Source organism: Gavialis gangeticus, unplaced genomic scaffold, assembly GCF_001723915.1.
Source record: "Gavialis gangeticus isolate Ggan-Ray unplaced genomic scaffold, GavGan_comp1, whole genome shotgun sequence".
NCBI classification, from domain to species: Eukaryota; Metazoa; Chordata; order Crocodylia; family Gavialidae; genus Gavialis; species Gavialis gangeticus.
The window spans coordinates 59,927,777-59,941,931 of record NW_017728995.1 but is presented as its reverse complement, the minus strand read 5'-3'; the positions used below and the strand labels follow the sequence as shown (position 1 = coordinate 59,941,931).

The following is a 14,155-nucleotide window of genomic DNA, read 5'->3' as shown; positions in this document are numbered from 1 at the left end:
GTCTCCTTAAGGAATGACCACTCCCCTTGGACACCCGGCTCCCCCCCCCCACACACACTGGCATTAGGACTTTCCTAACTTTGACACCCACTTTCTGGAACTGAACAGTCCTTTCATGAGTACTCTTAATTTCTTATCTTCACTCAGAAATGTATTTTATAATCATAGAAAGATGGTAATAGGGGAATAAAAAAATGCATTCTCATCATTACATCTTTACAGCACATGTGTGTGGAGATTCTTATTTCTAGTCATCGATAAGCAGTGCAAACCAGATCTCCAGGTCTGAATTAAAGTATAAAGAATTAAATGGGTTCAGATCTCTGAGTAACAAATAAGAAGTACCGAAGAACTACAAATATCCTGGCGTGTTCTTTCTTACTTTAAAGGATTTGGGTCAAGATTTTTGCAAATGGGATGTGAAGTTCAGCTGCTAAACAAAGGGACACTGATTACTGAGAAGTTCTCCATAGGGACAGCACCAAGCAGTTCCTCTTTCCAGATATCAGCCACAGACAGCAGACGTCCAGCCAGTACTCATCCCTTCCATATGGCTGGAAGAATGTTCCTGGCTGGACCCCTGCTATACGCCTCACTCCTCTGACTCTCAGTATGAGCCCATCTGCTGGTAGCTGTCATCACGAAGAACAGGTTTGATGCTGCTCTGTTAGAGATACCTACAGATTAGCCCTAAACACTGCCTGCTCCACAATGCCATATGAACCCCTTTTCCCACCTCCACTACAAGTAAGCAGTTACCAGACTGGACCTCTGAGTGACAGCAAATGCTTGTTTTTGTTAATAGTGCTCCAGAAGCACAGCAGAGCAGGAAGCCTTTTACTATATAGACCATAGCACTTCAGAGCCCAGGGAATAGTTATTAGGCCACAAACCCTGGGTCACACTCTCTTTCCACAGAAGCCTATACCATCAGAGAAAGCTTAAAGCTTGCAGCAAAGGACCACTCCCCTAATTGTGAGCCATTATGCTTGTTTCTTGACTGCCGAGCCGTAATGCTTACAAAGATCCTGCTCCAACACTACTTCTAGAAGGACTTTAAGAGAGAGTTAAGAGAAGCCTCAGTAAACTGGCTTCTTGGAAAGGAGATGTAATAAGAATTTCAAATAAAAAAGTTTGAGGAATTGCAAGCTGAAGTTTCAAAGAGGATCTTAAAGCCAAAGTTTCTTTTCATGCATTTGATCCTACTGTACCTGCAGCCTATTTGTTGAATAACTAATGCCACTTTTAATTTTAAAGTCTTTGTTTTTTAAAGCTATTCTGGTCTTTTGTTTGTAAGAAGAATGCATTGGCTGTAGTATCCAACCAATACATGACTAGCCAACAGTCCTTTCTAAAGGACTGTCTTGATGATCCAGTTTTTTTCTGGTAAGCTATAAGAACAATAAATGAATTAAAAACAAACAAATGTTAGCAAAGTTTTCCAGCAGGACCTAAAACCAGAAGGAACTAAGGCCAGATGCAAGAAAATATATCTGTACAGTGCTTTGTAAAATGTTTGGAATCTGTGGCACCTGGATATGGGAAAGAAATGACCTTTGCAAACAGAAAGACATTTTCCATGAAAGGGTCTTGTTACATTCACGTAGTTGAATTTGTCACATTTATTCTGTTGAGAATTGATCGTGTACATTGTATATTTTTTTTTTAATCTCAAACTGTGCTGCTGAAGCACTTCTAGTCCACTTTCGGGTCCACTGGGGAGCATGAACAGGGGCCCTCCAAATCTCCCACCTCAGCAACTGGTGCCTTCTGGGCCTGGGGGGCACCTGCGGTCCCCCTGTGGCCAATTGCTGAGCCAGGGTGCATGGACCCCTCCCCACCCATGAGCTCCCTGGCGGACCTGGAAATACTTCCAGTCTATTCCCGGGTTTGCCACCAAGCATGCAGGTCCCCCCAGACCCGCCCCCCATGCTCCTGTGGGACGCTCCATTTGCCCCAGCATTGCAGGATGCATGAGCTGTGCTTGGTACCTTGAGGTACGTAAAAATCATTTAAAGTTGTGTCTATGTCCGAATTGCTGATTCTCTGAATCAGCATCGAATCCTCAGATTCGGATTCCACTGAATCAAACTGTGGACAGTGATCTGAATCAATGAATCGAATCACTGTCCCCAGTGCAGGCCAAATCCAAATCGAATACAGCCCGTTTCGCACACCGTAATACTCAGCATGTCTTCATTTTACTATAGTGTCAATGATGTTTCTCATGAAGTGCTTGAAATGATATTGGTTTCAGCTTCCATTAGCTGATCTTTATAATTCCTGCACTATTTATTGTCAATGGTTTCAGTGTTTCATTGAACATAAGAGGGCAAAGGTCTTTACATTCCCTATGGGGACTGGAAAAGAAGACGGTGCACAGAGCCTCCCTCTTATGCACAGATAGAGGAATGGGGCAAAACTTGGTCCTTGCACTCTTCTAAATTCAGTAGCTACATAAGATATAACAACAGTGCCTCCAAACCCATGCTTTTCTACAGTAACCATACATTGGCTTCTCCTCTTCCCAGACATGCACACATTTTCCAATAGCACTAGCCAACACCAAAGAGAGTCAATGCTGTATTCTCTTCATGGGTGATAAAGCACTGTCTTTTGTGTAATGTCACTAAATGCATGAATACCTTGTCACTTCAAAGACAGCATAGTCTTCAGATGCTGTAGTTAATGTTTATGCGTATAAAATGAATATTTTCTTCACTAACACTTCTCTCCATTTTTGTTTAAACATTTGGGCATCCAGCATTTGAGAGACAACAGCAACAATGTTGATGTACATATTCAAGTCATCAGTATAAAAGCACTGTTAGTACATTAAATAGAGCATTCAAAGTAAAGAACCTTTCTTACCTTATCTATTTTATTAAACTTATCAAAAATGCTATGAGCCCCCCTAAGGTCCCATTCTGCTTAGAAAACAAACTCTATACTAAAAAAGACGTGGTCATTGCAGCATTCATTCATTCTTTTTACTTTCAAAATTCAAAGGAACTGAACTCAATGGCAGTGAAAAACCTTGCTGACATGCCATTAAACAGAATCAAGAAAGTACAACTGAGTATTTCAAGACTTAGAGTGGCTTCCATCCTACAGTTAAAAGCACAAACCTCTCAGTGAGAAGGATCTGTGGCTGGTAAGAAAGTCACAGTCTGGTAAATCTGGACTGAAAAAAATAAGTGCTGCTCAGTCTGCTTTGGGAAGTATAGTTGTTCTCACTTGTAATGCTTTTTTTTTTTTTTGTTTTGCCTAGTCTTTACTTAAAAGCATAATGCTCCCTGTGTTAATATGATTATCAGGATAATGAAAGGAATTAAACTTCAGGTTTAAATTAATGTGAAGTTTCAAGACAATGTAAGCTATGGTAACAGAATCCTTTTAAAAAACAACAGGAGGATGTGAAGCTTAGTTTTTTGTATATCTAAATATATCCATTTTCAATACAAAATTCTGCACTCACAATTACCTTTCCACAACATCCTCTCCATTCCAGCAAGTTGAGCTGTCTCTCATCACCAGGTCTCCATCACAAAGCCTTTCTGCAATAGAGGCATAAAAGGTTCGGGATCTTTTCATGTAGTTGATGAACTCCCTACAAATTAGGAAGAGAAAGAGATTAACAGCAAAACAGTAAATTTCTGGGGAAATTGCTCTGTCAAGTTAAATCGTTATTTATGGTCCCATAAGGTTAAAGGTTTTCAACCCTTTCAAAAAGAAAAAGCCAACAAAGTTAATTTGCTCTTATTCAAAGTTTATTTTTCTTTCTGATTTATTATCCACCCCTAGTTACCACAGCGCTAATAGATTAAATTGAGTTTAAAACATAGTTTTAACAAATACCAGCAATACATCACACACAGATTGCAAATCTGCATCTAACGCTTTCGTACCAACAGATAAAGATGTATTTGGAAGTTCTATTGTTAGGTGGAAATTTTCTTTTTATAGCTAACAGTCATTATTTTTAATCTGACCTTGGGCCAGCAGGAGATTAATTAAGCATGCTGGCAGCCCTGTTACTGGACGGAGAAGGCTACCTTCATAATCACCAGCACTGACCCACAACGACATACTCTTCCATTAGTTAACTTCAGTTTGTAACTCCAATGCAGAAAAATTATCTTTTTAAGGCTGGCAACTCTCCACCATCGCCATCCATGGCACATAGTTATTGCACGTCAATCTTTCTATTGTTCAACCTGGTGCCTACCCTGAAGTAATGGCCTGGAGAAACATGAAAAAAACTGGCCAGTGCTAATAGCCCATTGTCTGATGTTGTAAGGGGGGTGGGAAGAATTCCTTCCCAGAGACATGCTCTGAAACATGAGTATTTCTGTCTTGCTGACCGACCTCAGACAGAAGGGTTCCTCTGTATTTTGAATACCAAGGGGTGAAATATTGTAGATTTTGTAGAATCTTGGATCTATCACTCTCCCAGCGACACATAAATAATTACAGAGATCACGTTCAGTAGTGGGAAGAGACCAGTTCTCATTATTTGCTCAAGAGCTCAGAGTACCTGGATATTTATATCAGGACAACACCTTACTGGCATGAATGGGAACAATTCACTTTTCCTTAGTAAAACCTGATGTGCTTTGTTTGTATTACCATGTATTGGCTATGACATGTTAGCTAAAATGTAATGGCAAAAATGTATCTTTTCTTCATTACGAAAAGTGGAGAAGGAACCAGAGACAAAGGATCCTATATCCTTGTCTTGGTGGACATGGTTATTTAGTGGGCCTGCTGCATTTACTATATCACATGATCATTTCTGTACAATCTTCCTGCTGTCTGAAGGAAGGTAGAGAAATATAGTGGGAGTGGTTCCTGAGCCAGAGCAGCTAAGTGTAACCCTGGGCATGCATTGAGGGCCCTTCCAATGCCCTCAAGGCTGCTCCTGAGTTGCTTACTCTTCCTAATCACCAGTTTCTGGCATGCCAGATCAGAGTGAGCAGGCAGGGCTTGTTTTTTCAGTAGAAATCCCAGGATTGTGAGGGACACAGCATTGAAACCTCTGATTATATGAAGACAGCAGAGACACTTTAGAGCTGGCTACACAGCACTGTTCTCTTCAGGAGGACAAAAATACAACCTCTTAAGAAAATCTACTGCTTATGTTATTCAATCTTCCCAAAGGCTTTGAAATCCTTTGCATCTCTGTGTATATACTAGTTTAAAAATATCTTAAGCTTCAGAATTCTAGTGTATTTTCACTTCCTACAAAATCAAAATATTTAGATTTTAATAAAATAGACCTAAACTTGTTTAATAAGAATTTGGAGCTTCCTAGTTCTTTCCACAATAATAAACCATTTTTTTATTAAGTGAATTCTAAAGCAGCTGTAATCAAAAGTAGGTCATTCCTCGATCGGAGCTCACAATGGAATCAAGAACCTTATCATATTTTGCTGAGCTACGTTGACAGAGTATGTCACCTTGTTTTCATTCTTACCGAGAGATTTTTTTCAAACTTCTGGATTTGTCATTCTTTGAAGCTTTCAGAGGCAGAGAACTGGAATAGGCCAGGGAGAATAAGCATCAATCAGAAGAGGTTGGGGAGTAGGGGAGAGGCAGGAATTCAGGCAAATGAAGGAAAGAAATGAGAAACAAAAGAAAAAAAGTAAAAATTATTTGAAAGAAAAGGTCATCAAGCACATGCATAGGATAATATCAGAAAACAAATAAGGAAGAAAATTATCATGAGATTTTCCATAGATGTAATTAAGATATGTCAATGCATTTCTGAAACACACACTATTCTTTTCCTGAGTCATTTTCAAACAAAAGCACAATTACCAATGCAGTGCACACACAAAATGCTAAAAAATAAATAAATCCTGTGGACTTAAAATTGACCATATCCAATAACAAATTAAAGCGGTACAATTATGCAACAGGTACTAAGCATGGTAAAGCAAACAAGAAAAAAATGGCTTTGAGTGGGCTCCACATAGCAGCAGACTTGGAAAGTGTTTGTTTTTCAGGGTAACGAGCAATTTGTCATCTCTCTTAATACACTACAAGTACAGATATTTTGTGTTGTTTAGGTCTGAATGCTTTTTAGGATGCTACCAAATTAGAAGAACCTTTTAAAGTAGAAAATACAGCTCTTAAAGTCATATGTGAGGACAGGGTTGAAGGGATCACTATAGGAAGACCTAAATATTCTAAGGCACCTCTTACAATTGTTCCAGTCCTAGGCTCGATGTCCATCGTGAATTCATTTTCTGCTGCAGGAATTCCAAGCTGGATAAAAATCTTTGTGTGCCATACATGGCTTGGCATTGATTTCTGCTGTCACACTAGTGAGATCAGAGTCAGAATGTTTATTCCCACTGCAATGCTCATGCATAACTTAATGGCATTGCTAGGAAATGCACATGTAAAAGGGAACACAGATCCTGGCATGTGTGTCAAAACCAGGTAATTCTTACTGAAGAAAATGGAATAGACTGCAATAGGATCAAGCAGCACAAAGCATATGTGAGGGTAAAAAAAGGGCCTTCGGTGGCTGTCAAGTTTCTTAGAGAGATTTCATTCATACAGTCACAACCTCTACCCAGAGTTGCGGGAGCTGTTAGGAAAGTTCTATTCTCCCCAACTAGACATGTTCTGACAGAGGGCCAGCTATACACAACGTCACATTTATGAAAACAGAAGTCTAAGCCAATTGGGACTTCCGCATATCAGACTACTGAGAACTGCTCAGAAATGTTTTATTCTTCTCCAGAAGTAAGCTGATTTTCACTGGATTAATGATGCATTCTGTACTACATCTTTAATGCTGTAATCTTAATAAAGCTATGTAGTTTTTGATTCAACAGACAGATTTCATTCAAATAAAATAGATGGAAGGCATTTCTGAAAAAATTCAAAATTAGTTATTCAATAATAAGACCCATGGGTCATAAAATATCAATGAAATCCTAATGTACTATTATTTCAACTCCTGCCTCTTCCAGCTGAAAGCCAAGTATGATATCTTAATTCTTTGTTACGAAGAATACATTTCTGTAATTACAGGTAGACTAAGACCCAGCTTGTGAGCAGCACAAACAATAAGGTAAGTATTTGGTTTTGTCAAGTGTCCTTATCCAACCTGAAATAGTACTTTGTGCTGAACTCAGTAATAAAATGCCAATTTACAGAAAGAGATACTGTCCATGCTGTGTGCTTTCATATACCATCATATGCCTTCACTTTTCTTGTCATCCCACCTATATGCGACAGTAACCTCTCTGTTAAAAAATGACTACAATAGCAAAGTTGCAGGTTTCAGTTAATCTCTTAAGAGTACTATGTAGTACTCACATCTATAAATTTTCATGGCAATGTTGTAAATATATTCAGATTTAGAGATTTTCTAACAGACCAGGCAGCATTTGTTCCAACTTCCACCATCATGCCAGTGTTCCAAAAGAGATAGCGTTAGTGGAATTAGGAAAAAATGTGCCAGAACTGAACTGCACTGGGATTAAAGAAAGAAGAAAATTCTGTAGAGACATTCAAGAGTTAGAGGAGAAATCTAGCAAAGTATATGTACGCCAGGGGTATTTACAGGTGATGGCAACCTGAAGTCTCTCAGTGCATGTGATTCTACATGCTGCTAACCATTTTGTACCCCACATCAAACCCTTTTAATTGTAAACTTAACTTTAAGCATATGGGTCTTCTCTTTAGTTAAGTATACACTATAGGACATAACTAAAAAGTCTATCCTTTTCTTCATTGAATTTCATCACATGCTTAACTTGAAGCTTCTATTTAAATCTCACTGCACTCAGTTGGATTTAATTATGTCAGAGCACTGAGTTAGTGTTAATAACACTTTCCATTTTCTCCTTGATATAATGTAAGCAGTATAGCCACGATTAAAACTTACTGCTTAGTCACAGATACCACACAGTGGTGTGTAATACTAAATGTGATTTGCCTTGCTGATCACAGGGAAATACTGTTGAAAAGGATGGAGCTGGGTGTCTGGCCAAACTAAGGTCATGGCAGCATTGCACTGCACAGAAAGAGGCGTTATAAGGAATGCATCTAAGTCAGGGCACTAGAAACAGCGATTTCAAGAGCAGGAAGAAAGGGAGAGGGGAGGGTGTTTGTTCATGTATTTCACGTGAAGTAGCTAATGCAAACTATGTAGAACAAGCTTAATTTCCATTTACTTAAAAGTACTGTTTGCTTGTGGTTACCTCCTTTTACTGTTCAGAGTAGCAGAATGGGTCAGTGTGAGAGCCTGCATTTCAGTCACTTCTTTCACTTGCACTACGTTGTCTGGCGAAGGCTTCACTTCTCTTCCTTTAGGCTGCCCGCACACTTTATCAACCTGTAACAAAGCAGAAGGAGGAAAGAAAACCTAATTATGTTTGAACAAGTTTGGCTCTTCTGGCTTATGTTATTATGCACAGGGAATCTCTGCATTGCATGGCAAAAATGCACCTGGAGAACATTAAGGAAGGATCCTTGTCCTCAGTAAATATGGTATCAACAGGCAGTGCAAAGATTAGCTGATTGCTACAGCTGTGCCATGCTGTAGCACACCTAATAGTACACTCCAATGGCAAGCCTACCCCTCTCTGTACTACACCGGACTCTCCTTCACTTCACTCCTTGTCCAATGTGAAAGGAAAAGTGTGGGCGGGAAGCATGGCATCTGATGTGAAGGAACAGTTCAGCAGGAATGACACATTTGTAAGGAGTCTCTCAACATGAAGAAAACATTTCCATGTACTCACTTGCATTTATCTGGCAACTGTACCATTTCAAGTAGGGTAGCTGGGGTATAGTTAGGAATCTACCTAACTCAAGGACATGGCTGGTCATTTTCAAGGGCAGATCCTAGGGACAGCTGCCATTTTTATGGACTGAGAGCAGCGAAGCCCCTCCCCCCATGCCTCTGATTACCCGAGGGGGCCCAGTGACCCCAACCCTCACTGCTGATTAGTTGTCAGGACTATAGGTCATATGGCCCTGCCCCTTGTTGCTGCTTGGTTAAAAAAGCTATCCGTTATGCAGCCCCACACCTGACTGCCAATAGGTGAAGAGGGTTGGGGCCTCACGACAGGCAGCCCTCTTAGCCAATCAGTAGTGAGGGGTGGGGGCGGCAGCCATCTTGCTGGTAGCCTGTCAGAATTCACCCTGTCTTTCCAAAAGACTTTCCCCATGAAGTTTTAGACAAGGGGAGGGAAATGTGAAGTCAGTATTAACTTCTCATGTACCGGGAAATAAGTACTACCCCATACTCTGATATGCTAAAAATGTTCATACTGTAGCAGAAGTAAATATTACTGCTAAAGGAAACACTCTTGCTTTATAAGAAAAAGTAAGCCTTTCAATACTTTTTAAAATTTTAAATTAAGGATTTAAAAAATACTTGAAAAAGGAAACGAACAAAAAAAATCTCTTATAGACTAGAACCAAACAAAGGTCTCAACTGCATAGAATCCATCATCCTGGTGTAAATATTTAAAGGAGACAGTGAACCAATGTCACCAGCTTATTTTATAATGATGATATAGGTTTTTGTTGTACTGTGCATTTTACCACATGTATAGTAAAAACTTTACTGAGCTATGCCTGTCTATCCACCATTTGATAAGTGTTCATGAACATGGATGATTTCAAATATTATCACCTACACAATTTTACGTTGTAGTGGCACGTATGCCTCTGAACAGGAAAGGTGTGGGGCAGATCTGCCTCTATCTGTTCTCCCCAAAAATATTACTGCTATGTAAACTGAAGGAATATTTTCAGTTGAAAGACAGTCATAGTGTATATTGGAAATGAAAAGAGGGAGGCATATACAAGATGCTGAACAACATGTAAAAATATGAATTATTGCCTGTTCCAATTCAACTTCACAATATCACAGTGCTCAGGGTCGGAAGTGACCTAAACAGATCATCAGGTCCAAACCCTACCCCAGGCAGGAACGAGTGCTGGTGTCATATCATCCCAGCCAAATATCTGTCCAAACTCCTCTTGAAGACCCCCAAGGTAGGAGAGAGTACCATCTCACTTAGGAGCCCATTCCAGAGCCTGGCAGCCAGAACTGTAAAGTAATGTCTCCTGATGTCCAGCTTGAGCCTTCTCTCTAACAATTTGTGGTCATTATTCCTAGTAACCCCGGGTGGTGCCCAGGGGAACAGAGCATCCCCCAATTCTCGCTGGTCTTCCCGTTGAGTTTGTAAATGGCCACCAGATCCCCTCTCAGCCTTCTCTTGTGGAAGGTGAATAGGTTCAGGCCCTTTAGCTTCTCTTTGTAAGGCCTACCCCGCTGCCCCTTGACCATGTGAGTGGCCCTTCTCTAGACCCTCTCCATGCTAGCCACATCCCTCTTGAAGTATGGCGCTCAGAACTGGATGCAGTAGTCCAACTGTGGCCTGATCAATGCTGCATAGAGGGGAAGGATCACCTCCCTAGACCTGCTTGTGATGCATCTATAGATGCACGACAAGGTGCGGTTAGCTTTACTGATCATATCCTTGCATTGGCGGCTCATGTCCATCCTGGAATCAACAATGACTCCAAGATCCCTTTCTGCCACCGCACTGACAAAAAGGGTGTTCCCCAGCCTATAGGTGTCTTGCTGGTTCCTTCTTCCCTAGATGCAGTACCTTGCACATGTCTGCATTTAATTCCATCCTATTCTCATCTGCCCACCTCTGTAACCTGTCTAGATCTAGCTGGATTCTGTCCCTCTGCTCCAGTGTGCCCACCTCACCCCACAACTTGGTATTGTCAGTGAATTTGGACAGCATGCATTCCATACCCACATCTAGATCACTGATAAAGATGTTGAACAGTACAGGCCCCAGGACCGAACCCTGGGGGACTCCACTGCCCACATCTCTCCAGGTCGAAAACGACCCGACCACCACCACTCTCTTGGTGCAACCATCTAGCTAATTTGCCACCCATCTGACTGTGTAGGTATCAATGCCACAGGGACCAAGCTTTTTTTAAGAGAACGTGGTAGGAAACCATGTCAAAGGCCTTCTTAAAGTACAGGAAGATGACATCCACCCTGACAGCCTCATCCAGGAAGTTTGTGACCTGATCACAGAAAGAAACCACGTTAGTCAGGCAGGACCTGCCTCAGTGAACCCATGTTGGTTGCCCCTGAGCATTACCTCCCATGCTGGGCCATTGCAGATGTGCTCCTTGATAATTTTCTCAAAGGTCTTCCCAAGGACCGAGGTAAGACTTACTGGCCTATAATTGCTGGGGTACTCCTTTCTCCCCTTCTTGTAAATGGGGACAACATTGGCCTTTTTCAATCCTCTGGTACCTGGCCAGTGCCCCACGAGCACTCAGAGAGCTGTGCCAGGGACCCCACTATGACCCTCACCAATTCCCTCAGCACCCACAGGTGAGGAACACCTGGACCTACTGATTTAAATATGTCTAGCCCCTCCAAAAGTTCCTGAACTAGGTCGTCCCTGACCCTAGACATGGTGGTGCCTCCCCTGGGTCCGTCCAGAATTCTAGTGGGGGAGATGTCCCGGTCCCTGTTCAGGAATATGGAGGCAAAGAATTTGTTAAAGAGGTCAGCTTTTTCATTTGCCACAATCACCAGATTTCCAAGCCTATCCTGTAGGGGCCCCATGTTACCTGGTGCCTTCTTCTTACTTCCTATGTATTTGAAAAAGGACTTTTTATTATCCTTAATCCTGGTTGCTAGCCCTAGCTCCATCTGTCTTGGCTTCCTAATAGCCTCCCTGCAGTTAGGATTTATATCTTAAGCTTGCTGCAGTGAATTTATATTACAATAATCTAATCTAAATGCACTACATTAATGCTGACATTTTGCAAGGCAATGGGAAGAAGAGCCATGCACTTGGATCAGTACTTCGTATGCTTTGGTTTCATCAAGTATGGGACCTGGCTTTAAATTTACTCAAAGATAGAACCCTGTGAATTGAAATATTTGATTTCAGATTCTTCCATACTTTAAAAGAGTAAAACATTTAAATTACAACTGGAAACATAAAACAAGAATCCCATTGTAAAGCTATGTAAGGCTTGGCAGAAGAACAGCATTTGGGCCACATCGCTACGCAGAGGTTCCTCTGTCATTCATTCAGATCTTGTAGAACATGATTTCAACTTCTTGACACAGGCTAGTGCAAAAAGGCTCCTTAATTATTCTAATGTCAGAGTGTAATTAAGGATTAGATCTGTCAAGCCAAATCTTTATAAATTATTTTTAAGACAGTTCTAACAAGGGAGTAGATGGTGTGAAAAATGTACAAAAACTGAATTTTTCCCTAGGTAAATTTTATTTGAAAAATCTGGGGAATTTTTTGTTTTGCTTTTTCATCTTTTTTTTGGTTCATTTTGGACTTTTTTGGTTTTCCATCACGTTTCAAACTTATTCAAACAAATAATTTTGTTGCAACTAAATATTTTTCGGGCCAAACAAAATAAAATTGCACTGTGCGCTGATTTAAGTTTTTTGGTATGATGATGAAAATGGTATTTTAAGTCTAACAAGATATATTGTTTCAAATTTTTCCATGGTAAAACTTAAATTTCCCATTGAAGTTGAATTGTTTCTGAAAAAAGATCAGTTTGATGAAACAGTATTTCTCAGCAGAAAATTTCAGTGAAAAAAAATTCAGCTGGATCTGCAGGGAGAACAGATTGGTCAATCTATGTTATAGGTTACATTTCATTCCATTTCTTGGCTTTCAGGGGGTCCATTTATCTTTCCTTTGTCATCATTGTACCAGAAAAGAGGAGAAATGCTACATAAATTAAAGTATAACTCAGCTTTTATGATTCCATGGAAGGATTCATACAAGATGAGGAATATAATAATTATTTGTCATTTGATCTCAGCAACTGAGATCACGGCCCGTTTTACTAGATATGAAACATACCCTATACAGAAGAGCTTGATACCTAACAGACAAGGTGGGGAAAGGAAAACGGAGCTTTAGAGATGCAAAGTAACTTGCTGGGTTTTACACAACATGTCAGTAACAGAAACAGGGAGAGAATCCAGACCTTTTCAATCCCCAATCAATTCCTTCTCCACTAGACCACACTCCTTATTCACCAAAGGTCTACCCAGGCCTTTCTGCAATTGCTATTTGCCACATCTATTTCAGAAGTATGTGGATTAGCTGATCAGAATCTGATTTTTATTCTTCAACATGGACTAATTCTGATGCTTCATTAGAAGGGATAATTTTCTGTAATGCACCTTTCCTCCCCTCCTATATGCAACACACTCCTCTCCCTTATCCTACCCTGCATGGCAGCTTGGCCAAAATATGTGGCTTTCCTCAGAAGACAGACCTCCTCCATCCCAGGAGGTTCAAGGCTTTCCCATTGTCTCAATTGGCAGACTAGTGCACCTCCACAGCCCTACCTAGTTCTGACTTGTGGAGGCACCTGACTTCCCCAGTTTGGAACCAGGCAAACATTTATCTCTAGAGCATACATGGAGTTACCTACAAGCAGAAAATACCTTGTTGTACAGGGTGTGGTATTCCTGAACTCGGGGCTGCACATTACATACACGGATCATCTTTAGTTTTGAAGAGATACGTAACTGAATTAGGGAAGAGAGAGTAAGGTGAGCTAAGAACTCAGGTCTCCCACTTCCTGGCCAAGTCCAGTATTTTCTCACATACATGTTCAGCGCTAAACTACCTTGTTTTTGAGAGGCAAAATAAAGAAAAAAAGATTTTTCCAGAATTATGGCTGCATAGAGCAGGGACAGAGACTAATCTTTGGGTGATGCACCCTCCCTTTCCTGATAACAGCTTAAAAGTTTTATACAAAGCTGTGAAAAGAGAGACTGCAGATATGACTTATATTATACAAATAATGCACACCATCACAGATGCTTTTAGGACTCCATTAAAGGTAATAAGCATAGCGTCAATTAGAACTTAGAGGGAAATACAACTTAAAAAGCAAATCTTCAGAAATTTACTGTGACAGGTGATTTTTTTGCTAACTATTCTCAAGAAGTTGGGAACCTGTTTCCCTGTTGGTACTTTCACATCATCATAGGGTAGTGCTACCAACAGCAAACATGTCAAACTCATGAGGCTGGCTTTAAACAAACATGATTGTAAATTGATTCACTTCAGGGTTTTTCTGAGGT

The 14,155-nt window shown here is 40.5% G+C and overlaps 1 protein-coding gene across 1 annotated transcript in view; it reads right to left on the bottom strand.

Annotated features, from left to right (window-relative positions):
* LOC109287801 (glypican-5-like) overlaps positions 1-14,155 on the bottom strand; it is a 793,145-nt gene that overhangs the window by 527,906 nt on the left and 251,084 nt on the right. Inside the window, exons 4-6 of the mRNA XM_019503085.1 lie at positions 8,223-8,356; positions 5,477-5,536; positions 3,485-3,610 (exon numbers count right to left, since the gene is read on the bottom strand). Coding sequence (XP_019358630.1) covers positions 3,485-3,610; positions 5,477-5,536; positions 8,223-8,356 — 320 coding nt within the window. The remainder of the gene's footprint in view (positions 1-3,484; positions 3,611-5,476; positions 5,537-8,222; positions 8,357-14,155) is intronic.